Source organism: Sorex araneus, chromosome 2 (assembly GCF_027595985.1).
Source record: "Sorex araneus isolate mSorAra2 chromosome 2, mSorAra2.pri, whole genome shotgun sequence".
Lineage (NCBI taxonomy): Eukaryota > Metazoa > Chordata > Mammalia > Eulipotyphla > Soricidae > Sorex > Sorex araneus.
In genome coordinates this window covers 193,107,709-193,134,660 of record NC_073303.1, presented here as the reverse complement: position 1 = coordinate 193,134,660, position 26,952 = coordinate 193,107,709, and the positions used below count along the sequence as shown (strand labels likewise).

Genomic DNA, 26,952 nt, shown 5'->3' with positions numbered 1-26,952 from the left:
CAAAGTGTATTCGGGAGAAAATGTACATTAAACCTTTTGAACATGTGCTTTGGTTTTGTTTGGGGGGTCATACCCAGAGCTTCCTCCTGGTCCTGCTGAAGGATGACTCTCAGAGACGCTCCGGAGACCCTGGGTGGTGTCAATCACTGAAGCACGATCAACCGTGCACAAGTCAAGTACCTTGTCCTCATGCCCGTAGACTATTTCTTCAGGCCTTAAAAGTTTGCTTTAAATGAAATATGATCTTAGTAAGTTTAGTGGTTTTATTGCAGTGTTCAAAAACTGTTATGAAAGAGAGCAAAAAAAATAGATATTATATTTGTTTATTTTACAATCAGTCTGCCATCCTTTACCATTATGGCTTTAAATTTTCATTCTGCCCAACAAGTTTCAAAGAATAGTTTATTACATGCCTTAATAAAACATTTAAAATACTTTACAAATTCAAAATAGATGTTTCATAACTGAAAAGGTTCACCTGAGAATTCATTAGAACATTGCCATCTGACTTTTTTCCCAAGTTGTTAATGTGGCTAAATGTCCACATGCAACCTGTATCGTCCACTACATCAAATATATTCAATTCCTTATTTAAAACTGGTTAAGTATTCCGCTACAGGAAATGCCTTAAAATTTATAGATGGAGAAACCAAGATTTATATCCACATTTTTTAAATATAAAAATTTAACAAATTATTTACTACAAGCTATAGAATTCATAATGAAAATAACAATTTAATGCAATATTAATTTACTGAGTTAGACATAACAGTTCTTTTTTAAAAAAAATCAATCAAGCATTGAGAAAGCCAATTAATAAAATAAGGAACAATGATCACATATATATATATATGATATACAAACTAAAAACCACCTTTCCAAAATTATGCATGAAGGAAAAGATATACACTGTATACACATAATCCTGTCATTTGTCTTAGGCAGCCTCAAAAAAAAAATACCTGAAACTATTTTTTTTTAAGAAAAAACTTCTTTAGAAGTTAAATGTTAAAATAGGCAAAAGTGTAATGTTATGCAATTATCTAGAAAACATTTCCACCTATGGCCAAAAAAGACAAATGTCTTTTTTTGAAAAAAATTCTGTCACTTCGTATTACAACTTGAAAATTATGTAGGTATGAGGTAGTGTACTTGTATTACATGCTGGTTATTAAAATTAATGCTATATTTTAAGAAATATTACACTTGGCCAATAACCAGAATATCATCAAAATAAACCCTTAATGCTAAACTTATGTAGAATTTATGTTTGTATGTAGAAAGAAATTTAAACCAGGTGTCTTAAAAATCATATTTAAACTCTCGAGACATTGAGGGTTTACCATAAAAATAGTTGGTAACCTTTCAAAGCGGTTATTTACAGTAGCCATTAAAGCAAAAAATCATTTGACATTAGCACATACCAAACTGATATGACAAACAGTTGAGTATACACTGAGGTAGGAAATCAAGAATTCCATTGGCTTGTATTGATTTTACATTTTGTAAACCAAAAAAGTTTTTTATATTATTTTATATTCTGAAGTTAAAAATTACAAGTATCAAAGAAACAGCTACATGGTTTTTATATATATATATGTACACACACATATATATACACAATTTTTAGTATAGGTGTATCATTATGGAATAATCCTTCTCCCTGACAAATTCTTGAGAATTCCTATGAAGTAATAAGAAAATAAGCCCAACTAGTTTTTCTTGCAGTAACTAAGAGCAGAGATTATAAACTATCCCCCGGTCTCCTCACTTCAGAAAAAGATAACGTTTGAAAGACTCAGTCTGGCCCCCCGATGCTCTCCGATGCTCACTCCTGCGTGGTGGAGAGTGGATCACTGTCCCCCACGACAGCTCCGCAGGCTCACCCCTAAACTCCGGGTACAATCAAGAGTGTTTCTCACAATTGTCTGATCAGATGAAGTGAAGGCATTTCTGACCCAAACACTACCAAGGACTCTCTCCTGTGCTTTAAAAACTAGGGTAGCAAATGTTTCTGTCAATGCAAAATATGCATTTTCAGCTGTTGAAAAGGTTCCAAATTTTGACTCTCAGAAGTCTAATCTAACAGCAGAATGGCTAAAAAACCTCTGTAAAATATTATGGGACAGATGATAGCGGTTGTATTTCAAGTACAGGAGTGAATCAACCCAAAGACCGATTTTAAAATACACAAGTCACATTGGTGTGTGGGTCCTAGGACATCAGAGTCGAGGAAGAGAACTAGGATCGAGTCTGATTTCCAATGACCAAGACCAAATTCCAACCTACTTCACAAACCTGCATGATCACTAGAGGTGCATTTTCATTTACCATAACGTGGTGGGTTTGGTTTGAACAAGTGAATTACGAGACTTCAAAATAGTGAACTGCGACACCTGATAGACCTAGGCCCTCTTCCTTCCCTGGGATCTGGTGTTCTCACCTGGGCGCTGTCCAGAATTCTAAAGCCTAAGACCCTTGCCAGCCCTGCTGCTCTTTCCAAAGACATGAAGGTGACTGCAGAGAGAAAGGAGAGGACTCATCTGGGCCCCTCACGCAGCCTGCCGTGCTGAGAGAGAGCAGGATGACTCCCAGGGCAGTTTAGGGAGGACGGTGCAAACCAATCAACCACTGATTCGGGAAGCAGCTGAGGAGCAATGATCTCTGAGGCTGTTATTTATTTTAACTTCAAGATCCTATTTTGCACACTGACGTCCCACACCAACACTCCTGAGGAGCTGAGGAATAGAACAGACCTTAGTACTCGCTTAGTACTTCCTGGGGAGAACTTTTCCCTTACACGGGGATATTGCAAAGGGTCACACTAATAAAACTTGTGTAGGCTACTTCTTTAGCAGGAATTATCTGGAGATACTTTAAGTTGTGAAACCATTTATTTTTCCCATAATGCCGCTAGCTTTCATTCTCATGTTTATTTTGAATACTGGGAAAAGTTATGACTAATGTTATTCTTTGAAGCACGAGTTTTAGAACCTTACTACATTTTCACGTGTGATTTTTTTTTTTTTCAGTATCTAGGAAGCGAAATCAAGACATCAGGTTGAATTCAGAGGAATTCCCTTAATAGCAAGCCATGAGGGGGGGTTAAATAAAAAACAATATGGTTAAGAGACAGATGGTTATATGGAGCGTCCGAACAATGTCAAAACCTGAACAGGAAAATCAGCCGGTCTGAAGGAAATGGGTGCAAGTTTACTCGTCAGTAGTACATTTATCAGTCATCTGCTGACAGAAATCCGAGATGCTGCCGCTGGGCCGACACTGTTCCACAAACCCGGCCTGTCCAGTGCTGGCCGCGGGCCCCGGCTCGCTGCCCCCGCCGGTGCTGGGATAGCCCGGGCTCTGCTCCCCGGCGGGCGGGGGCGCCGAGGGAGGCCCCTCGGGTAAACTCAAGACAGACGGGAAGGCAAGCTCGCCATCGGTAGTACTCTTCCCTTTCTCGGAGATGAGAAATGACAGTGGGCAGTCGGAGGCCGAGTACTTGGCGAGGATCTGGATCTGCTCCTGACTCAGGGCCGCTTCTTTACAGACCTGCTGGCAGAGGCCGGTCAAGTTCTGCTTGGTCTCGCCCAGGGTGGACAGAATGTGATCTCGCTCCTTCAGCAGGTTCTCCTTCTCATTTTGCTGTGAAGGCGGGGCAAGAGAGAACGAAATGACTTCTATTAGTTTATTAGTGGCAGACACGGGCCTAAGGGGATCGAACACAGCTACAGTTCTTCTCACTTTGAGTACGATCACATTCCTCCTCGGAATTCGGAAATCTTCCGATTCTTAGCAATGTCATCGAGGCGCACACATTATTTCTCTTGGAGGGTCTAGGGTAGCAAGCACCCCTACTGCCAAATTCTCTTTACACTTCTAAGAAAAACACGTTAAAATATCAAGTCATGCAGAAGGTTAGGATGAAGACTCCACACAGCCTATCCTCTGTCTGTGTCAAATTCTTGGCTAAGAGATTTGTGATAAACTTGTATGGGTTTTCAGAGCCTTCTAAGTTTTCGAACTGCAGATAAACAAGTGGGGAACTTGACACCTGGGAGATCCTGAAACAATCAGGGTGGACACAGGAAGGACAGCGGAGCCCAGGGTTGAACATTGCCAGAGTCATAATGCCAGTGGCTGATCACTGCAGCGTGAAGAGCCAGGAGATGGGGGTGGGGGAAGGGGGATCATTTTTTTTTTCCTGGTGTGTCTCACTCCTGGTGCTGTGATCATTAACTGTTTCCGCACACAGGAAAGCCTTTTGAGGCAGTTTCCAAGGGTTTTTCGGGTTTCCCCAGTTCCTGCCTTCTGTTCTCCCACACAGGCCACTGCTGACACCTCATTCTTTTCCCTCATTCTTCCTCATCTACCCCCGGACTGCTTCGTGTCCACGCTGAGCCAAGCCAGCGAGTGTTCGGGCCATTTCTGTGCTGGGTCAGCACAGGCTGACGGAAGAGCAAAGGTTTCTCTGGAGAACCTCTGACAATTCCTGGGTTTCTGATTGCTGACGGGTTCTAGAAAGCTGAGGCTTGTCTATTATCATTTAGATTTATTTTTAAGTACTTATTCTTGGCTTTGAGGTTACACAGCAGCAGTCAAAGGCTACTTCTGCCTCAGTGCTCAGGGGTTGCTCTGAGAAGTACTTGGGGAACCCTGTGGAACCTGGGCCTCCTATGTACATGATGCACTCACCGCACGAGACGACTGTCTCTTTCCTATTTTATCCTTGGGGGCGGGGGTCACACCCAGCGATCTCAGGGGTTACTCCTGGCTCTGCACTCAGGAATCACTCCTGCTGGGCTGGGGGAACCATCACCCGGGTCGGCCATGTGCAGGGCAAATGTACGACTCACTATACCATCTCCCTGGCCACAAAGTGAGGAGGTTTTTATGTTGCTGTTTTTTTCCTGGAACAAAAATAGCTAAAATGGTAAAAATAGCTACAAGGGTGAAACACTGTTACTATTTTAGTTTTTCTGCAAAACTGAATGAGAATCTACTAGTATTCTACTACTACCTTAGTATTTTAAGGGCAATATGTTTTAAGAAAATGTTAAATATAAATTACATTTTAATAATGTAAAGTAGCCTGATTTTATATGAAATTTGTTCAGATTTTTTTTTTTTGCTCAGATTTTTGTAAACATCTTGTTTTGGAAAAAAATTAGGGTTATGTGATATGTAGATAAGTTCATGTACAAATGTGCAGATATACACAAGAATACACAAAGCAATGCTCAATGCTCAATAAGTACATTTCTCTTGAGAATCTGCCAGTTGTAAGCCAAGGGGATGGGGTGGGAAGGTCTACAGTGGGTCAAGGATGAGCAAAGTGCCAGCTGCTACCCTCAGGGAAGAAAAGAAAACATCCATACAATCAGCATCTACTGCTTTTTCTCACACACTGATAAAAGTGAAAAACAAAGCTTTCAGAATAACAAGTATGTCTCCTCACTCACAACAGGTCTTAGAACTCAACTAGAATCGGAGTATTTGTCTACACAGCAGACAGGCCTTCAACAGTGCTACATGAAACAAGATTAAGAGAAAGACTAAAGAGCTGAGCTTCCTTCCTCAAATCAGAACAACTTAACTTACAGATATTAGAATCACTGTATCACTGTATCACTGTTGTCCTGTTGCTCATCGATTTGCTCAGGCAGGCGCCAGTAACGTCCCCGTTTGTCCCTGTCGCGTTCAGGGTCAGGGGAATTAAGCCTATTATTGTTACTGTTTTTGGCATACTAAATACGCCACAGGCAGCCTGCCAGGCTCTGCTGCGCGAGATTCTGATTGTCAGGTATTAGAAAGATCACAAATATTTTATAACTTGTATATCTGTACATAAACCACATGATCCTTAACTGTCCTTACACTCCAACCAAAAAAAAAAGGATACCACTATAATCTACCCCATAGCACAGCGGGTAGGGTGTTTGCCTTGCACGCGGCCGACCCGGGTTCCATTCCTCGCATCTCTCTCAGAGAGCCCAGCAAGCTACCAAGAGTATCCCGCCCGCATGGCAGAGCCTGGCAAGCTACACGTGGCATATTCGATATGCCAAAAACAGTAACAAGTCTCACAATGGACACGGTACTGGTGCCCGCTTGATTGCCTGTTGAATTTTGATGAACAGGACTACAGTGCTACTATAATCTTTAAGTACACACCTTCTCCCTAGGTGGCTTACCTCTCTACAACTAAAAACAACCGGTAAACCCTAGAACACATCCATGATTATTCCTAAAAAGTAAATGGTCCCATAAATTCCTTGCATTTGAAGCCGCCCCCTACATGGCAGCTAGCTGGTTTTTCCATTTCACTTTAAAAACACAAAATTTACTACAACCAGTTTTGCTAAATAAGTTTAGTTAAATAAATCAGTTTGGCAAAATAAATAAAAATAATTCAACTTAGTCACTTCATGATATATGAGCTCCTTCCCTACCAGTATCTTATTATGTATTTCTAAACATATTTTTATTTTCTTATTATGCAACTGCATAAATCTTACGCTTTAAGTACTGTAGCCTTAATCACAGATCATTAAAAATTGAGTATAATCCATACTCTGGTCCCAATTCAGCATTTTTTTAATAGCAAATTTACATCTAGAGCTACATTTTAGCTTCTAGTATGCAATATTTATTCAAATTTAGTAAGTTTTTTTTTTAATTCTAAATATAACCGACCCAGTACAAGATAAGGAATGGAAGAATGCAGCACGAAAAAAGCCATGTGATAGTGCCTTTCTTTAAGGTTAAAGAATACTCAACTGTGAGGAAATGGTGACCAGTTGCTGCTTCCAAAATGCCTCTGAGCAGGTGACTCAGAGAAATACCTAACTGTCCCTTGAAAATGTACATCAAAGAGAGTCAATTTCACTTCTAAGAGAAGCAGAATTAAAAGCTCACAGGAGACACCAATTCTCACTATCACAGTGAAAACACTAAATTCTTTGCTGAGGTTCTGAGCTGGCAGACACCCAACACCTACCCCACTTAGAGAAGGGTGAAATCCAACAACACATACCCACAAGAATTCAATAATACCTGACAGAACGTACTCCCGATCAGCTATGTCACTAGGAGAAATCTATCGTAGTGACACGTCTTCTTAAGCATGGAAACACAGCTCGTAATCACCCACCTCTGCTAACTACATGTCCACCAGTACAGGCCAATTTGAACAGTCTGTGCTAAAACCACACTGAATACTAAGTACTTTAAGCAATTTTGTAGACCCAACCAATCAAAACAAACAAATAAATAAATAAACAAACAAACCACTGGTAGTTAACAGAGTGTGTTAACACTTTCAGAAAGTGACAATCTTTATTTTTCAAAGAGGGAGATATCTGTCATACTCCTTCCTAGTCTCAACTATCTATACTACCACCGACAGACTTTCACTAGAGCATCAATACTGCCAGTAATTCCATCCAAAGAAATTTTTAAAACGCTCCTGAACATTACCCAGTAATCAGGGTCTTAAGAATACTTGATAAAGTTCATGACTTCATCCTTTCTAACTGCTGCATAGGGATGGGCTCTCAAACATTGTATGAGGGAATAACAAGAACAAAAATGTGTGAATTTGTAACTGTACCCTCACTGTGACTCACTAATTTAAAAAAATTTTAAAAATTAAAAAATTTTTTAAAAAGAATACTTAATAAAGCCCATGTTCGGCCTTAAATTTTTCTTTCTAGAGAAAGGGCTCCCCTTCTTAGTCCTACTTAGTAGCACATTTTCTGCCACTTTCACCTGGGAAAGCTGTGACAGAATTCTAGCCATTTAATTTTTTGTAGATTTCAAGTAGCTGCAGACAATCCAATCCAACAGTCTAAAAGGTAAGATGCCATACTCCAAGACACTTAAGTGTGCTATTTGAAGAAAAATAGCAAGGCAGCCTACCAGCACTACCAGTCACAGGTATGCACTGATAACTACCTCCCCCATGAAACAGCCGATAAATATTACTTAATGCGACTTTCATTCTTTGGTCCTAACAATTTAGTCATTCATCAATCCATAGTTTTATAAAAATGTATTTTACTTTTTTATCATGCTTCCACTTATAAAACATCTGGTTTCTCTTCCATGTTTTTATACCCTTAAATATCTTCACCTTTTTATACTTAGGTTCACCTTTTGCAATTAAAGCATAATACATCATGATCACGATCACGAAATCCCGTTGTTCGTCGATTTCTCGAGCGGGCTCAGTAACCTCTCCATTCGTCCTAGCCCTGAGATTTTAGACGCTCTCTCCATTCGGCCTTCCTAACGGGGCCTGCTGCACTGGAGGCTCTTTCAGGGTCAGGGGAATGAGATTCAGCTGGTTACTGGCTTTGGCATATGAATACACCATGGGAAGCTTGCTAGGCTGTCCCATGTGGGCAGGAAACTCTTAGTAGCTTGCTATTTTCTCCCAGAGGGAGAAGTAGGTTTTAAGATAAGCTTTGCGGCCATGAGCTTCTGGGAGCTGTTGATGGGATTACACACACCTGGGTTCCTCTGCCGGTACTTTCATGCATGAGGCCTGTCAGAACGTGTGGAGAGGGGCCTCGAGCATGGCTGTAGCTAGGTTCCGGTGGTCTTCGGCCGCCGAGAGCTCTGCTCGGGGTGGGGAGGGAAGCTGCAGCCCATCCCCTCCGAGGGCCCCGGGGAAGACAGCCAGGCGTGCGGGCAAGAGACTCTCTCATAATGCATATATTTATATATTTTAACTTAGGAATGCATAAAGATACAGTTTCCAATTTTCTACATTGTTGCTATTTTAGGGGCTGAAGCAGTAGCACAGCAGGTAGGGTGTTAGCCTTGCCCACGGCTGACCAGGGTTCGATTCCTCTGCCCCTCTTGGAGAGCCCGGCAAGCTACTGAGAATGTCTTGCCTGCATGGCAGAGCCTGGCAAGCTACCTGTGGCATATTCGATATGCCAAAAACAATAACAAACAAGTCTCACAATGGAGATGTTACCGGTGCCCGTTCGAGCAAATCGATGAGCAATGGGATTGACAGTGACAGTGATAGTTGCTATGTAATTGCCATTCATAGCTGGAAGGCTCAGGATTAAAAACTTGTCGCAATCACAATTTTCAATTTTAACCAATGAATAACCAAAGTAAAACATTTTCTAGGCAATGTTTCCCTCTGGCCTCTGGCCCCATGTGGAGCTGAGCCAGCATTATCAGGTGTCCTTCAGGACACAGCTGGCTTCCCGACTGCTACAGAAGCAGGAGTGCCAATACGTTAGTTCCTATGTGTTTTGAGGCTAGAACAGACAAGCAGACTCAATAAAATAAGGGTTCTTCTCCTCTCATCTAAAAATGCTCCACTCAGGGGCTGGAGCAATAGCACAGCCGGCAGGGCATTTGCCTTGCACGTGGCCGGCCCCGCTTCAATTCCCAGCATCCCATACGGTCCCCCGAGCACCGCCAGGAGTAATTCCTGAGTGCATCAGCCAGGAGTAACACCTGTGCATTGCCCGGTGTAACTCAAAATAAAAAAATAAATAAAAAATAAAGATGCTCCACTCATAGCAGCATGTAAATTTTTCCCCTTAAATAAAAGGTCTAGTTGGCTGTGTTTTAGTATCAATAAAAGCTGGGGCCAGAGCAATCAGTCAGTGGATAGTTTGCCTTGCACGTGGCTGACCTGGGTTCGGTCCTAAACACCCCACATAATCCCCAAGCCAGCCAGGAGTAATTCCTGAACGCAGAGCCTGGAAGAACCCTTGAGCTCCACTGGGTATGGGCCCAAAACAAACACAAACAAACAAATGAAAAAACAAAAGCAAGTTACTCAAGTCTACAATTTATTTAAACAACTAAAGTATTCGTTTTTAGAGACACCACAGTGCTTATAAAGAGCTTCCTAATTATGCAACCGTCCAATTACCTCTACTTTGTTCATCATTAAAAATAAGTCCTCGGAAAGCATTCTCAACATTTTAGTAGGACTGCTATGGTAAGTAGGTAGAATACAGCACTGATGTTAAAAGAAAGCTAACTTAATTTTTAAAAATGACAGAGAACTTGTTTTCTGAAAATGGCAACTGAAACTCAATCCAGATCGCCTGGGGGTTACTGGGGGTGATGGGGTCTCGGCCACACACAGCTGATTCTAATCTGCCGTGTTCTAGTTAATACTAACCAAGTCTACCCATGTCTGAAGAAGTCAACTAATCAATTTTTTGAAATTAATACATAACCGAATATTTTATCTGACTTATACCCATAAGGGAATGGAGGGAGGGATGGATTTGAAAGGAGAGAAGGTAGAAGTGAAATTTAAACAATAAGCCACTATACACTTACCAGCTTCTCAATCTCGGACTCAAGGTTCTGTATACAGTCGAGTTTTCTCTTGCGACAGCGCTGGGCAGCAATTCTGTTTTTACTTCTTCTTCGAATATCGTGGATACAATCCAGTTGCTCTGGAGTCAACTTGTGCATTTTCAACAATGATTGAAAATCGTTTCGAGAGAGAGAAATTATTCGTTGGGCATTAAATGGCAGCTTTACCTAAAATGTGAAACAAACATCAGTAATTGTTTCTGTATCTTGCAGTCACACTCAAATTTGGGAAGAGGGAAATACATCTACTTTTCAGAGAATTAATTTTGGACTTAAGAAAACAGACTAGTCCTGATTTCTACATGGTACCTTCTGCTACTCTATGATAGAGAGGGTTTAGCAAAATGTGAGTCATGATAATTTTTCTTTATATCAAGCATATTAATATAAGCATGAGTGAAAGGAAAATTTAAGTTCTTTTCTCAGGATATATTAATTCCCCATATCATCAAACCAAATCCTAATATTTTAACGCGATTTTATTCAAATAAAAAAAATCTACTATATTCTTTGATTTGTAGCATTGTGTAATACTGATTCAATACTGTAATACTGATTTTTAAAACATTTCAGAAAATTTATTTTGCTGTCAAGAAAATGGTAATTTTGTATAACTTATTTTAAATGTTACACTTTCACTTGTCAATGTAGAAAAATGAAAAACTTTATGAATACATTAATGTCATTTTCTATATATGTAAATTTGAAAAAATATATTTATAAGTAACATAAATATGGGATAAGTTAATGTATCATTTAAAATGCAAATCGTGAGCTGGAGAGCTACTACAGTGGGTCAAGCACTTGCCTTGTGCGCAGCTGACCAAGGTTCCATCCCCACCATCCCTTACAGTCCCCTGAGTATCAGTATTAAGTAGTTACTTAATGCAGAGCCAGGAGTAATCCCAGGTGTGGACCAAATAAATGAACTTAATTTAATGCGAATGGTACACTGGTCGGCTTCTTTGGCAACTAATTTGGCTTGTCATTCAAGTTTAGAGAAATTAGTTACATAAAATGTTTTAAGATGTTCATACTACTGTAGACTTTTGCATTTCTAACTCTTTCACTGTTTGAAATATTGTAAACGTCACACCAAAATTCCACTGATATGCATCAGTTCATAAAAAAGCATACATATTTCTTAAAGCACCTCTTTCCAAAGGCAGAGTAAAGGCCTCTTTCACACTTTCAGATCTGTAACAACAGGTAGATAACATGCTAAAGAATGAACAAATCCTTATTATTCAAAGTATCATGGTTTACCCAAAATCAGCTATCTGGTAAACACAAACTTACGTTCACCAAGTCCCCTAACAGGCTTGGTACAATTCATTCCATACCCTCTACTTGTAACTCAAGCTGGATTTACAAGACACATTCCTACAACTTGTCACAGCTAACTCACCGGTGTCTACTATTCCCAGGCTTAGGGGACACTTGCGGTCAGTGAACAAGATGATACACGGTGCTACATTTTCCTAGGAGTTACTATGTAGTAATCACAGAATCATTATGCCTTTTCCTCTTGGGACACAGTGTTTGACAAAGTTAAAACCCAATGTGTTCCACTACTCCATAATTGACACCAACATACCCACCCTGAAATACATGAAGAAGCCCACACACCATCACACTCATCTGGTACTGATGCCAGGTTTCATCCCCTAACGCCCTTCCCGAGCATGCTCATACCCTACGGCACGTAAGGAGCTGCTGACACTGAGTAGGAGCCAATTACAAGCCATCAGACGCAATTCCTGTCCCCCTCACCTCACACTCTTGTTCTCTGGCCGAGTAGGATTCGCTGTCTCCTTCAGTGTCCGTCTCAGAATCGTCTCCCAGGCTGATCACACATGTGTAGGGACAAGGTTCCTGCTGGGGCTCGGAAGCATAACCATCGTTGCCAATTTCCAGATTGCTCGAACAGCCCTCGGTGCTCAGAGTGCTGATAAAAGGGCAGTTGACAGAACTCAACGTGGTGAAAGTCCTCTGCCCGGGCTCTGGGCTCTCGCTGATTCTGATGCCCAACCAGGGACACTCGGACCGTTTCTGTGGGTAGATGGGTTCGGAACCCTCTTTGGCCACCGCAGGGGATAACTGGACTTGGCAGTGGGTTTCCGTGCTGCAAATGTCACTCCAGAAGCCTTTCGCTAGGTGCTCGGCCACTTCCCGCTCCACGCTGCTCCGGTCACTGGAGGCGAGGCTACCATCTTCCCTGGGGCCAGGGTCCGATTTCAAATGTAACTCCTGACTTTCACTGAATAATTTCTCTTCTGGAACGTCTGTACCTGATAGAGGCTTCTCTGTTAACACTGTCATGTTTTGCATACCAGCAAAATTCAAGTCACCGTATTGGTCATACGTGTGCAAGAGGGACAGAGAATAGAGTCCATGCGGGTCTGCAGAGGAACTGTGGGGTAGAGGAGCCACCTCGGTTTGCTCAGACGGACCCTGAGAAGCGGGATCTTTCTTCTTGGCTTCTTCATGTTCCACTGGTAATTTTGTTTCTTCACATTTTAAGATCACCTGCAAATCTGCACAATCTTGGACGCCCCCGAGACATTCACTCTCAGATGTCTCATTTGGCGGGACACACGAAGTGTGAACATCTTTGACAACGGATTCCACAGGTCGAACTCTGTCAGTTCCAAATGCTTTCTGGAATTTTCTGTATTTGGGGCATAAAGATGGCAGAGCCAGAGCAGCATCCTTTTCTAAGCACATGGATTCACATGTTTGACTGGCACTGTCTTGGAGAGGAAGTGACACTTTTGCATTTCCTTGATACCTACGAAGTTTACACTGAGGCATCTGAACATTTTTGTTTTCCAAAAATTCCTCCACTTCATCTATTTCCAATTCCCTCTGGTCTGAAAGGGAAAATTTAAGGTCTGTTTTCTGACAGCGCGATGGGAAGCATTTTATTCTTGGGCATTCTTGCTGGTCAGCAGTGGAGTCCGAAAACTTACATTTGAGAAACTGAAAGCAGGATTCCTCAATATCACGTACACCCAAAAACTCTACACACTTGCACACCTCATCCACATTGTCCTTACTCAAGAACAGCTTAGCGGTGTAGGCAAACTGAATTAAAGGTTCAAATCCTTTAACTGTCACCTGTGAATATACAAAATAAAAATAAATACATCACCTAAAAAAAAAGGAGAAGGGGGAATGAGAAGGAATCGAGATGGCATTTACAGAACAGGCATCAGAAATGTAAACAAAGAGTCTAGAAAAGCATACCACATCCCCCACTTTATAGACTTCACTTTGAAGGTAACCTGGTTTAGGAATATGAGTCAGAGACATAAACATAACCCAAAGTTCCCACATTAGTGGAAATAAATCATCTGTGCAATAACACAGGAAGAATATAGCATGCAACTCACATGGGATCAAGTGAGGTTCCTGTCTGTACCTCAGCACCATGCAGTTCCTAAATTCTAAACAATACTAACTACTATAATGTTCAAATACAATGAAGGCTAGAAAACAGTATTTAATCCACTTAGAAGGTAGCTCTAACCCACAGGAAATACACAGTAAGTGATAACTATTACCTTATCAGTTATTTATTTACTTATTTTGGTATATTACAAAATACTATTCCAAAATTACCTTGTAACTGTTTTAAACCTTTAAAACATGACCTATGCCCTCAGCACCACATGTTATGGCCCCAGGAATAAGAACAAATAAAAAGTGATCTACTCAGACTGAAGAGATGGTACAGGATGGAGGGGCCTGCCATGCATGCAGCAGACACCAGTTTGACCTTTGGCACCACATATGGTGTCCCCCCAACACTGCCAAGAATAATAATCCCTGAGTGCCAGTCAGAAGTCAACCCTAAGCACTGTGAGGTGTGGACCAATAAGCACACAACCAAAAAATAATCTAATCATACTGTATTGCAAACCATAATGCCCAAAGTAGGGGGGGAAGAGGGAGAGGGAGGGACAGAGGGAGGGAAAAAGAGGGGAACAAGGTGAAGGAGGGAGAGGAGGAGAGGGAGGAAGGAGTGGAAAAGGCAGGCTGGTGGAGGTGGGTCTGGCAGGAGAGAAAATGGGAGCACTGGTGGGGTGAAGGAAAGGATGCTGGAACATATATGACTGAAACCTAATCATATACAACTTTGTAACTGTGTATGATTCAATTTCTTAAAGGGGGAGTATAAATAATCCAATCTTATCAACCACTATTTCGGTGAAGATTAAAGAATATTTAGGCACTGAAAACCTTTACAAAGGAACACCTCTACACCAAAGCTGCTACCTCTACAAAGCAAGGCACCTCACTCTGGAGGAGACACAAAACATTTCAAAACCCTAAGCAGACCCTGTAAGATGATGACTTTTTTGGTATAACCTCCCTTAAATTAAAGAAAAAAAAAAAAACTGAACACTTAACTTTAAAATGACTACCTAAAAAATTGGCACCACCAGCAAATACTTGTTGAGGATTCAGGGAAATTGGACCACACAGACACTGCTTGTGGGAACAGAAAACAGTACTGGAACTCTGAGGAACAACTGGGTAGTTTCTTGTAACTCTACACTTGTTACTGTCACTGTCATCCCATTGTTCATTGATTTGCTCAAGTGGCCACCAGTAACGCCTCCATTGTGAGACTTGTTATTACTGTTTTTGGCATATCGAATATGTCACAGGTAGCTTGCCCAGCTCTGCCATGCGGGCGGGATACTCTCGGTAGCTTGCCAGGCTGTCCAAGAGGGGTGGAGGAATCGAACCCGGGTCAGCCATGTGCAAGGAAATCTCCCGACCTGCTGTGCTATCACTCCAGCCCAACACTACAGTCACAACTCTAAAATGTCCCAGCAGTTATATCCCTGGCCTTCTATCCAGAGAACTGACATTCACACAAAGCCTGTACACAAATTGTGATAGCAATTTTATAATTTTATTTGAAATATGCCAAATCTGGAACGACCCTGATTGCTCCTGGATAGCTAAACGGTTAAATAAAAATGGGCCCTTTAGGTGCCGGCAAGAAAATAAAGACTGGAACCAGTCATTTTCCATCACAGAAAAAAGGTGCAAAGGGAGAGATCAGAACACACCATGGTCTGTCCAGATGACCTCTCCAAATATCTACCGCCTACCACCTGGGCCCTTTTTTGGTCATTTCATCAACAGTAACAAGAGCAATGAATCGAATTATTTACCTGCTCAACTAATACCATAAACTGGCATCCAAATTTAATAATTTAACATGTTTAAAAAAAAAAAAAAGATGTGCTGTTGCAGAACCCAAAAAACTGCTCCCCCGACCCGTGATGTTTAATTTTAGCTTTATAAACCCTAAGCGATGGAATTCTGTTCGGCTCGGGGGAAAGCAGGGGGGTGCTCGCTTACGTCCTCTGGCAGGGTGAGGTGCAGCTCGGCGTCGGCCTGGCCTAGGATCCGCGAGTGGAAGTAGGTGCTGCACGCCGCGAGCACGGAGCGGTGCGCGCGGAAGCGCCGGCCCTCCACCAGCACCGTGACGTCGCACAGCACATCCTTCTTCCGCTGGTCGTCCAGGCTGAGCAAGACGTTGGCGCTGTGCACCGAGGACTCGTAGGCGAAAACCGAACTCTCACTCAGAGACATTCTGTGTAGCGGATGGTGCTGGGAAACGCAGTGAGCGCATGCTTCTGATCGGCGTCAACCCTGCAAAGACATGCGGGAGAGTTCACTCCGGGTGCAAGGCGGTCAAAATGGTCTTTGAAGGTAATGTGGTACTACATGACACCTTCAAGTGAAATCTTAAGAGTTGGCATGAAAAAGGCAATGAAAACCAAGCAACAAAATAGTTTCTGGCTGCAAAATCAAGATGTAAAATTACTTCCATTTTGTACACAAATAACAAGCTAGAAGAATCAAGAAATCGATCCATTTGCAATCACAAAAGAGTTAGGTACATGGGAATGAAAGAAGGTTTAAGACCTGTTCACTGGTAACTCTAAGACACCTTTGAAAGAAATAGAAGACCCGAGGAAATGGAAAGACTGCTCAGAAACTACAAGAACTGACACTGTAAAAACAGCAATCCCATGCCAAGGAACATAGAGATTCAGTACAATCCCCGTCAAATCATCTTAAGCAGGTGAGTTTTGACGACTCATTCAGTTTTTCTCATCTGCATAGAACCACAGCAGCTCCTAAAGAGCCCAAGTAATCCTGAGAAAAACTGAATGAGTCGTCAAAACTGATTACAAAACTGAAATAATAAAACCAGTGTGATACTGTTATGAATACAGAATCACAGACCAAAGTTCAAAGCCCTAAAGCAAAGTCACATGTATATACTACACACTCTCTCTATTATATATATGCATATATATGCAATTTATATATGTGTCTGTCTATGTACATATGGTTAGTTAATTCTTGACAAGGAGCAAAGAGCACAAAATGGAGAAAGTCTTCAGTAAATATGCTAGGAAATTGGATAGTCACATGTAGAACACGGAACCTTGATCGCTATGTCACAAGGTTGAGAGTGGTCATCACCATGCATAAATGCTAAGTCAACATGGGTAAGAGACCCAGCTATGGGTCTGAAGCCATAAAATAAAGAGAAACAAACAGAGGTGATTCTCCAACCTCGGCTCCACAATCTTGGCTTCAGTGATGTCCCTGGGGAAGTCAACACTAGAAACCAGGGAAACAAAAGCACAACTGAACAAAGAAAACAGTAACTAAAAAATCTTTTCTTTTGAGCCAGAGAGCTAGTACAGAGGGTACGGTGTTTACCTTGCATGTGGCCAATCTGAGTTCGATCCTGGGCATCCCATATGGTACTCCCAGAACCACTAGGAGTAATTCCTTAGTGTAGAGCCTGCACACTGCCAGGTGTGGCCAAGAACCAAATATAAAAACCTGTTCTTGAGTAAAATAAACTGCCACTAACATGAAAAGCTTCTACTGAATGGGAGAAAATAGGCACATATCATTCATCCAACAAATGGCTAATATATATAAAGAGTTCAAAATCTCAAGAACAAAAAACAGATCATATTAAAAATATAAGGGCAGGAGAGCTAGATGCTTTGGCAAAAAAAAGAAGTCCAGAGGGTAAATATGCACCTGGAGGAAAAGCAAAAATAAGAAAATGAAAATGAGGTTTCCCCATATCCTGTGAGAAGGGTCTATCGGAGGCCAGAACCACAAGTGCTGCTGAGGACATGGAGACAGAGAGACAAACCCTCCTGCAACGTCCCCAGTGGGACCATATGCTGGTTCAGTTCCTCAAAAGATCTAAAATAGATCTACCACGTGCCCCAGCAATCCATTCCTAGATATTAACACGAAGAATGCCAATTTAAAGAGATACGCACTCCAGTGTTTACTCCATATGTTACTTGGCCGACACTTAGAAGCCACCTAGGTGCCCAATGGCTGCGGAGTAGGTACGTTAGACACGGCAGATACACAAACGAATTATTAAGCTACAAAAAAGATGAAATCGTGTCCTTTGCTACAACCGAGATGGAACTGGCGAGAGTCACGCTAAGTGAATCAAGTCAGAAGGAGAAAGACAGCGCTGAATGATTTCATTTCATACGTGGAATAGAACAATCAAAAGCAGGGGAATAGACAATCCAAACAAAAATAAGGCCTTGATTCTAACTGTAAAACCAAGGGTACTAACCAGAGGGAAAGGGGGAAGGAGGAGGAATACAGGGGAGGAATGCAATGGAATTCGGACAGATACAGATTCTTTTGTGAGGGATGCACGGTATGGTGATACGCCTTGGAAGAGACCCGAACTCCGGAAACACGTAGTTTATTAAACAAAATGACCTAAATGAAAAATTTATAAATGGGTTCCGAGAGCTAGCACGGTGGGTATGGGACTTGGCTTGCACAAGGCTGACTCGGGCTGAAGTCCCAGCACCACATATGGCGCCCCCAGCCCCGCCGGGAGAAAGCCCTGAGCACAGCCAGGTGGAGACCAAACCCCGCTCCCCACAAAAGCTTCAATTAGATATTGGGGCTAAGTTTTCTATGTAACTTTAGGGAAAGGCTTCATAAGGCGAGGGAGAAAAGAACTGACATTTTAACAATAACCACTTCAGGGTTCTCTTAAAGAGAGATACTTTATAATGAAAAGAGCACAATAAGCGAACTTATGGGACTGGGAAATGCCTCCGTGACATCCCAACCCTACTGCTGTGGGACAGTCGGTCAGCATGGGTACACGAGGTCACTGGCGGCAACTCTGGGATGGGCTCCACAGTTCAGCGGGCACATGGTATGGCACCATTCTCTGTGCACCGTTTCTCAACCTCTGACAGCTGGTATGTGCAGTTGCGTACCTCGTATGTAACAAGGACACATTCCACAGAAGGCTCCTCCAACACACATAAAAACAAAACTCAGATCTGTCAGGCCACACATTTTAAGAGTGAGTCTCTGTATATACAGCAAGGCCTTATTGGACACTATGAGATGAAGGCAACAAGCAAAACCATCCCATTGTGAAGAACACGCTCTACCACATGGAGAAACGCTTGCTTCTCTCAAAATGGTAAGAGAAAGTTACCCAAAGAAGCTTGAATTTTTAAGCACATGAATAATCGTAGAAGCGTCCAGATAGTGATTTTGATGGAATACACATTTCTGGAAAAAAAAAAAAAAGAGTAGCCCCCCTTCAAGTACTTCAAACATGAGATTATTTCCTAGAAGACAAGGAGGCAAGGAATCAAGTTTAGAGAGAAGTTCCCGTCTTTCCCCTGGAGAAGGCAGATCAGTGCCACCACTGGCGGGGGCTGCCCTCTGTGAGAGCTTGGTGCTGGACAAATCTCGGCCCCTGAGGCCACCGCCCTATTGCCCTGTGTCCCTCAATCTGCATCTTGAGGCAACCTGTGACATGAAGGTGCCACATGTGCAGCAACAAGTGTCCCATTTCCAATATACTCTACAACAAGCAGGAACGGATCAGAGATTCGAACAAAACCAGCCCAGGCCTGGCCCCAAATTCCCCCCCAACACGCGATGGCAACTAGGAATTCTCCTCCTCGTGTGTGCTGGGCTTTAGAGCCCTCCACCGGCTGAAATGTTAAATCCCTTGGAAGTGAAGGAAAATGAAAGCTCTTCCGAGGGGCATGCGGCCCTCAACTGATCAGACACTGATGGAAACTTCAGATGCAAGTCCCATAACTAACCTGATTTGAGGACTGCACCATACAGCAGGAGCAGGAAGCTCCTCTTAGTGACTGGCCTTAGCATTTCAATGGCCAGGACCATAAAATTACAGCCAGAATTGGGAAGGCCGGTCATTCAAAGAACGGCAGAGCTTGGAGCGAGTGGAGAACTCGGCACAGCACCCAGGCCACTGGCTGCCCTGGCTTTGAGCCACGGGATACCAGGAATCGCAGCTGACTACTTTTCCCTCCTGAATTCCTGCATGCACCAGCCCCCACCTTCCAGATTCTTCTCTAATATCTGCGTGGTAACCTTAAAACTGTGCTCATCTGAAATTAGTCCAACTTTATAATCTGATCATTCGGAGCATGACACAGCCAAGAAAAGCAGCAAAGAATGCATGGATCCGCGCAGCAACGGCATTCAAACTTGGGAGTGCCACCACTGCTGGTCAACAGTTCTGTGCGTCCCTGCCTCTTTCTCCACGACAGCCTTGCAAGCTCCACTTTCCCCTCCAGCAGGCCACCGCAGCTGGGAACCAACCTCGGGACCCAGGCCTCGCCCCTCCTGCCAGCCTCCTCCTCACAAGAATCCATGAGTGTGGATCCATCACTGACCCCAACGACCTTCTCTAGTTTCCAGGAACATCTCTTAAGCCCCTTTCTGCAGGGATGTCTAAGCAGTCTCTCTACACTGACTCCTTCCCATGGCCCTTACTTAAGTCACTCCAGAAACTATTCTAAAAATACCGCTAACAGCAAATACTCCATAAACTCAAGTCTACACCAGGCACTGAACTAGGGTGATAGGACAGCTAATATTTACAGCTCACAGGAGCCCTGAAATGAAGGCTCTTAACCCCCGCCCTACCTTTCCAGATGACGATACTGAGGCACAGAGAATCACCTTGCCCAACTTCAAAGACCAATGAGAGGGAGAAGGGAAATGGGTACCAAGCTTCTGACTAATCGCTACGGTGTCTCCCATTAGCCAGGATTTGCTGGTAACGGAGTATGGTGACTCCCTTCAGTACTCCGGGGATCCAAGTGTTAATGACCAGTTATGCTTCAGAGTAAGGAAAGACGCCTCCTTGAAAGAGGAATCACATTCAACAGGAGAACCTAATGAGTTTTTGGATCCTAGGTATCTGCTGCAAAAGCAACACTCCTAGCGAACAAACACGACATATTAGCTAATAGCTACTATTCCTGTCAAGCACAAAAGTCTCAGCCCCTCCACATCCCTCTCTATTCTTATTCCCCCGTATCAAAGTTATTTCCCCTTGCCAAAAAGCCTACTGTGCATTCTAAACTTCCTAGGATCAATTCTAAATGCCATGCATAGCCTCCAGATCTACAGTCTGCTCTCTTAAAAACAAACCCCAACCCCCCCCCACACACACACCAGTCCTCCCGCCCCCTCCCCCCCCCCCCCCCCACTCAACTTCCCTTTCCCTATCCCCTCTCTCCCCTTGGGTTTCTTTCCTACCCAGTCCTCAGTTCCACAGTCGGAAAAGTAGCACCTTCTGGCCTCGGCATAAATACCACAAAACTGTGACTTATTTTCTGTCAGCAGATACGTGCTTCTGAATGCCTGACTTGGCACTTTTGGTGCAAATCCAAAGTCCAGATCATGTATATCCGCCAAACACAGCCAAAGTCAACTCTTTGGACAGACGGAGACAAAACTGCCAAGCTCAGGCCTGCGAAAAGCCCCAGAGGAGCTGCGCCTGAGAAACAAGCATCAAACAGGAACCACGGCTCATCCGGCCGGGAGCAAGGCAAGCAGCCCTGGAGAACCAAGTCTGGCCCTACACCACCTATCTGACCGGCCTGCGGGCGCGAGGTGACCTAGACCTGGGGCTCTCAGCCCCAGCCGCTTCATAACGGCGCCCTGGAGCCAGGAGAGGCTCAATGAAAGCATTCACTGCAAGCAGGAGCCCCAGGCCTCAGTCCTGGCATCACACCACGGGGTGTGACACAATCCTGTGGCAAAAAAGAAAAGGAAAGCTGTGCTGGAGGTTTATTTTCCCCTTTCTGAAAAGCACGTTAAGTGGGAGGTCAGCAATCCATTGTTACCCAGTTAGGTAGCCAGTGAGAAAACCAGGAAAAGTAACAACAAAATCCGAAAAAGAACAGGACACACTTCTCCAGTAGCTGCCAGTCAGGGTCTAGTAGTTCATTAAAAAGGGGAAAGAGAGAGCAGAAGAGATAGTACAGCGGGGAGGGTGACTGACTGCCTTGCACTGGACTGACCTGGCAAGTCTATCTCTGGCACCCATATGATCCCCCAAGCACCACCAGGAGTGATCTCTGTGCACCACTGGGTGTGGCCCAAACACCAAAAAAAAGGGGGGGGTAAGAGCATACACACCCAACCCATGAAAGTTACAGACCTAAAATTCTGTTAATTAACACCAAACTTATTTTTATGCACTTTATTGATTTGACCTTTCACTTATCTAATACCAAATTTAGATCCCTATGTTGCACTTTAATAATTTTTCTATAGTCTTGAAAACATATACTGTTATTATAAGTGAAAATAAAGGATGGCTGGCCTCTGGAGTGCTGATTCATACTGTAATGCTGATAAAGGATGATCAGGCATTTTAAAGCTTCCTGCACCTTAGTTTGGAAATAACTTCCTCTTTCTGCTCAATACTCACAATTTAAGCTTTATTATGGTTACCACTTAAAGTTTTTCATTTCAAAATGATAAAGAAGATAAAATAAGATGCTTGAATTTATCAAATTTTAAACTTCTATAAGAATTACTCAAAAAAAAACTCACCTTTTTAAAACCCTACGGTGGGTGGAATATACAATCATAAAGCCATCTACAAATGCATTCTCAAAGAAATTCAGAAGATAATTATGTGTAAGGACAGAGATCCGCATGTACAGAAGTGCCATGATCTCAAGTTCAAGTCTCACAGGACTTCTCGGTTCGTTAATTCTCAGAGTTGAAAAGCATATCTACCAAGGTTCACTTCAAAGGAAAAGGCCACCATCACTCATTCTTTCTTCATCTTCACTCAACAATCATGAATGTTCTTTCCACAAGAGCTCACAGCAGACTAGGTGCTGTGAAAATACAAATGAAGACAGCACCCACAATTTGAAACGGGGATCTGGGGGAATCTAGAGATGTCCAAAATGAAAATGCGGGAGGCGGCAGAGAGTCCAGGTGCAAGCCTAGCACCCCTGTACTGCCCAGAGACCCCAGGAGTGACCTCAGAGCACAGAACCAGCAGCAGGAGGAAGCCCAGAGCACCACTGAGTGTGCCCCCCCCCGTTCTCCCACCCCCGCAAAAAAAATACTGTCTCACATTGAAATAATTACTAAATCACTTAATAAAAGAAATTAAACCATAATAAATCTTTCAGCAAAAATAAACTACTGTAAATCTTCAAACAAAAAATATCCAGTCAAATCACTCCTGGCCATAATGAATGAATGAGAACAATCATTTCCAAAACAGTTAACCAACTTTCTTCGCCTTTACATAAACAGCGGCCTCCCTCTCGGCCTGCTCCTTCCTTCAAACTTGCTCTCAGCCTTCTTCCTAAGGGCCGACTGACTGGGACTTTGGCCTTTTCCTCCTGTTTCCACCCACCCACACCTCCATCAGGTGGCAGTTGGTTTTTCCTCGATTTCAGGCCTACGTCTTCAACAGCTCACAAAACCGGCCAAGTCTTGCTGACGACATCCTCTTAGACTTCTAAGGTTTGGAAATGTCCCAACTCAGTCCTATCACAAGATACCCAGAGTCTGAGTCCTCCCCTAAAATGAGGTGACCCTTCTCTTCTAATTTTCAGGTCACCAGCTAAAAAAATCAACAATGCCTTTATCTAGTTAAACCTCTGGCTTTCCTGCTTACTCCCAATTTTTTAAGACCCTTCACCATAAACATTGGTGGGAATTTAACACCTTGATGACTGTGCTTCAATTTGTAGGAACAAAAGGACACTGGGTGATGTGTCAATAGAGGTAGGCACACGCATCAATGTGCTAATAAATCAGACAAACTGAAGTCAGCATGTTCCCTAGTTTTAGTATCTGAGCCACCTGCTAAGAAGAACCAAGAAGAATAATTCAACTGATCAAGATCTGCCATTTTCTTTAATCTTCTGTAGATTTTAAATACCAGTTATACTCAATAAAAAATTTTAAAAAAATAAATAAAAAAAATAAATACCAGTTATAGCATCCTTTCATTAAATTTCCTAAATCCATGTCCAAAACTTTAAATATGACAGAATTAAGTATAACTCTACATTTCCCAAAAAAAGTTGAATAAAAACAATGGGGGGGGCGAAATTTAAATTGTGTTATCTGCAAAGGTGCAGCACCAAAAAATTATACCACATTTTTTAAAAGGCTTTTCACAAAGGCATTGGGGACAGTATCCTGAAAGAAATCATAAAAGCTGTATCATAGCTTTTTAAAAATTGAGTGGAGCCATCAAAAAGAACAAGAACAACCAGTGCTGGTGCGGATGTGGGGAAAAAGGGGCTCTCTTTCATTGTTGATGGGAATGCCTACTGGTTCAGCCTTTTTTGCTTTTTTGGGGAAACAATATGGGCATTTTTTAAAAAAACTAGAAATTGAGCTTCCATATGACCCAGCAAAACCACTTCCACTTCTGGGGATATATCCTGAGGGTGCAAAAAAGCACAGTAGAAATAACATCTGCACCTATATGTTCAGTGCAGCACTGTTCACAATAGCCAGAATCTAGAAACAACCCTACTGCCCGAGAACAGACAAATAGTTAAAGAAACTTGATACATATGCACAGTGGAATAATATGCAGCTGTTAAGAAAGATGAAGTCATGAAATTTGCTAATAAGTGGATGGTCATGGAAGTATGATGCTAAGGTACAGTAAGTCAGAAAGAGAGGGATAGACATAGTAGGACTGCACTCATCTGTGGAATATAAAATATCATAATATGAGACTAACAACCAAGGACAGTAGAGACAAAGCCAGGAAGATTAGTGCACGGTTGGAAGGCAGCTGGGACTGAGAAGGGATCACTAAGTCAACGATGGCTGGAGGGATCGCTCAGGATGGGAGATGTGTGCTGAAAGTAGATAAAGGACCAAACGTGATGGCCTCTCATTATCTGTATTGCAAACCATAATGCCCATAAGTAGAGAGAAAGAGGGAAAACTGTCTACCATAGAGCCAGGGGAAGGCTTGGGATGGGGCTGGGGGGAGGTGTATACTGGAGACATTGGTGGTGGAAAATGTACATTGGAAATAAATAAAACTGGGTGGAGCAAAGATACACTTTTGCAGTCTTTGTGTTACTACACTCTGTGCGGTTTCGAGGTTCCATACAAAAAAATTGGCCTTTTCTCCTCATTTACTTTTCCTAATATTAAGTAGGTATTTAACCATGTACCTTTTATATTCACTCACTTCAGTATCACTGTATCACTGTCATCCCGTTGCTCATCGATATGCTCGAGCAGGCACCAGCAACGTCTCCATTGTGAGACTTGTTACTGTTTTTGGCATATCGAATATGCCACAGGCTGGAGCAATAGCACAGCAGGTAGGGCATTTGCCTTGCATGCGGCCAATCCGGGTTCGATTCTTCTGCCCGTTTTGGAGAGTCCAGCAAGCTACCAAGAGTATCTCGCCCGCACGGCAGAGCCTGGCAAGATACTTACTTTAGTATCTCACCTAAAACTGTGACATGTGACACTAAATTAAATGAGAGGTAAAAGTTTGAGTGGAAGATCAGAAACAAAAGGTCTTTTGCTTCCCAATCAAAAAAATACAACTTTAATAAATCTAGGTAGTAAGTTATATCCTCAGGAGGATACAAAGAAGGAACACAGGAAATCCAAGCTCCAAAACCGAAACAAGAGTAACAGACTCCACTGCTGTGAAAACTTGACCGCAAAGAACTCAAAAAGTCTTTTATTTGTTTAATTTTGCATTTACTTGATTTAATTTAACTTGATTTAATATTGCTTAATTTAATTTTGCATATATTTAATTTTGCAGTTACTTGATTCTTAATAGAACTGTTACATCTCAACAGAAATGACTTACAATATTCTGAATTAGGAACTCAAATTGGCCAAAATAACTTCTTTATTGAATACCTATGTTCTATAGCATACTTAGACATGCCACTATTTTATTTACTTACTAAACATATCAACATGTTGTTGATATGTTTCAACAATCAAGTGCATCTAAATAGTGAGCAAACTATTTAACACACATATACATGCATGAAACCACCAACAATACTACAACAAAGAAAGAAAAAATGTCTACCAGTCCTTATATACTACATGTTCCCTTGAGTTCTTCTCTTCCCAAGTTTTTAGCAATAATTAGTTTTATGTCACTTAAGATTAATGTTCATATTCTATGCAAACAGAATTACACACTGTGCCACTCCTTTTGAGTTTCTTTCATGCAGCTTAATCACAATCATGTCTTTCCATCAGATGCTTGGGTTATTTTCTGACAAAAATAGCCCGTTGTATGAACATACTGCTATCTGTTTAACCATTAACTGTTGATGTAATCCGTTATTAAGATAAAGATGGATGATTCTGCTTCCGGTTTGAGATTTTTCTAACTAAAGTTCACCTAACGTTTGCATGGACATATACTTCATTTCTCCTGAGCAAATTAATACCTGGGGATGAAAGAGCTGTAATAAAATGTGTTTAGCTATGAACTATTAAACAGTTTTCCAAAGCAATTGTATCATTTTCCAGCTATCAGCAGTGCAGGAGATTGTATTTGCTTTACATTCTCAGCAACCCTGTACATCTTTATATGTTAGATACCGTAAAAATGGTGAATTTCACCAATGATACTGGGCATCCTTACAAATACTTTTTAGCCACATGTGAATCTTCTGTAGAGTACCTAGTCAACTCATCTACTTTTTCTTAATTCCGTTTGTTTTTAAATAATACTGAATTATGAGCGCCAGCAGAATTTTTAAGATTCAACTAATGCTTCATCAACCAGAGAACAGACCTCTAAGAATAAACTGAGTCTCCTAAAGAATGTGTAAGGCAGCTCTCCATTTGCTTACGTCATCTTTATTTTGGTTTTGGGGTCACACCTGGCAATGCTCTGGGCTTACACCTGGCGGGGTTTGGGGTCCCATGTGGAATGTCAAGGATCAAACTTGCGTCGGCCGCATAACAGTGCCTCATCTGCTGTACTATCCTGAAAATTTTCTGGGAATATTCTTCCTAAAATATTTCTGGAAAATATTCTTTCCTAAAATATTTCCTTATATATCCCGAGGAAATTGCTATCTCATCATTTAAAAATGTGTTAACTATCGGTTCTGTAGGATGAGCGACTGGTGGGCAAAAAGGGTGGACACAAACAGCAGCAGTTACTGTTCCATACGGTTCCTCCGGAGACTCAAGGAA

General features: G+C 42.2%; 1 protein-coding gene across 1 annotated transcript in view; it reads right to left on the bottom strand.

Moving 5' to 3' along the window:
* Positions 1 to 309: 309 nt before the first annotated feature.
* The window catches only part of BACH1 (BTB domain and CNC homolog 1), a 39,750-nt gene continuing 13,107 nt past the window's right edge, over positions 310 to 26,952 (bottom strand). The window contains exons 2-5 of the mRNA XM_055127783.1: positions 15,748 to 16,041; positions 12,139 to 13,485; positions 10,327 to 10,533; positions 310 to 3,645 (exon numbers count right to left, since the gene is read on the bottom strand). Of these exons, the coding sequence (XP_054983758.1) occupies positions 3,214 to 3,645; positions 10,327 to 10,533; positions 12,139 to 13,485; positions 15,748 to 15,981 (2,220 nt within the window). The 5' untranslated portion in view covers positions 15,982 to 16,041 and the 3' untranslated portion in view covers positions 310 to 3,213. The remainder of the gene's footprint in view (positions 3,646 to 10,326; positions 10,534 to 12,138; positions 13,486 to 15,747; positions 16,042 to 26,952) is intronic.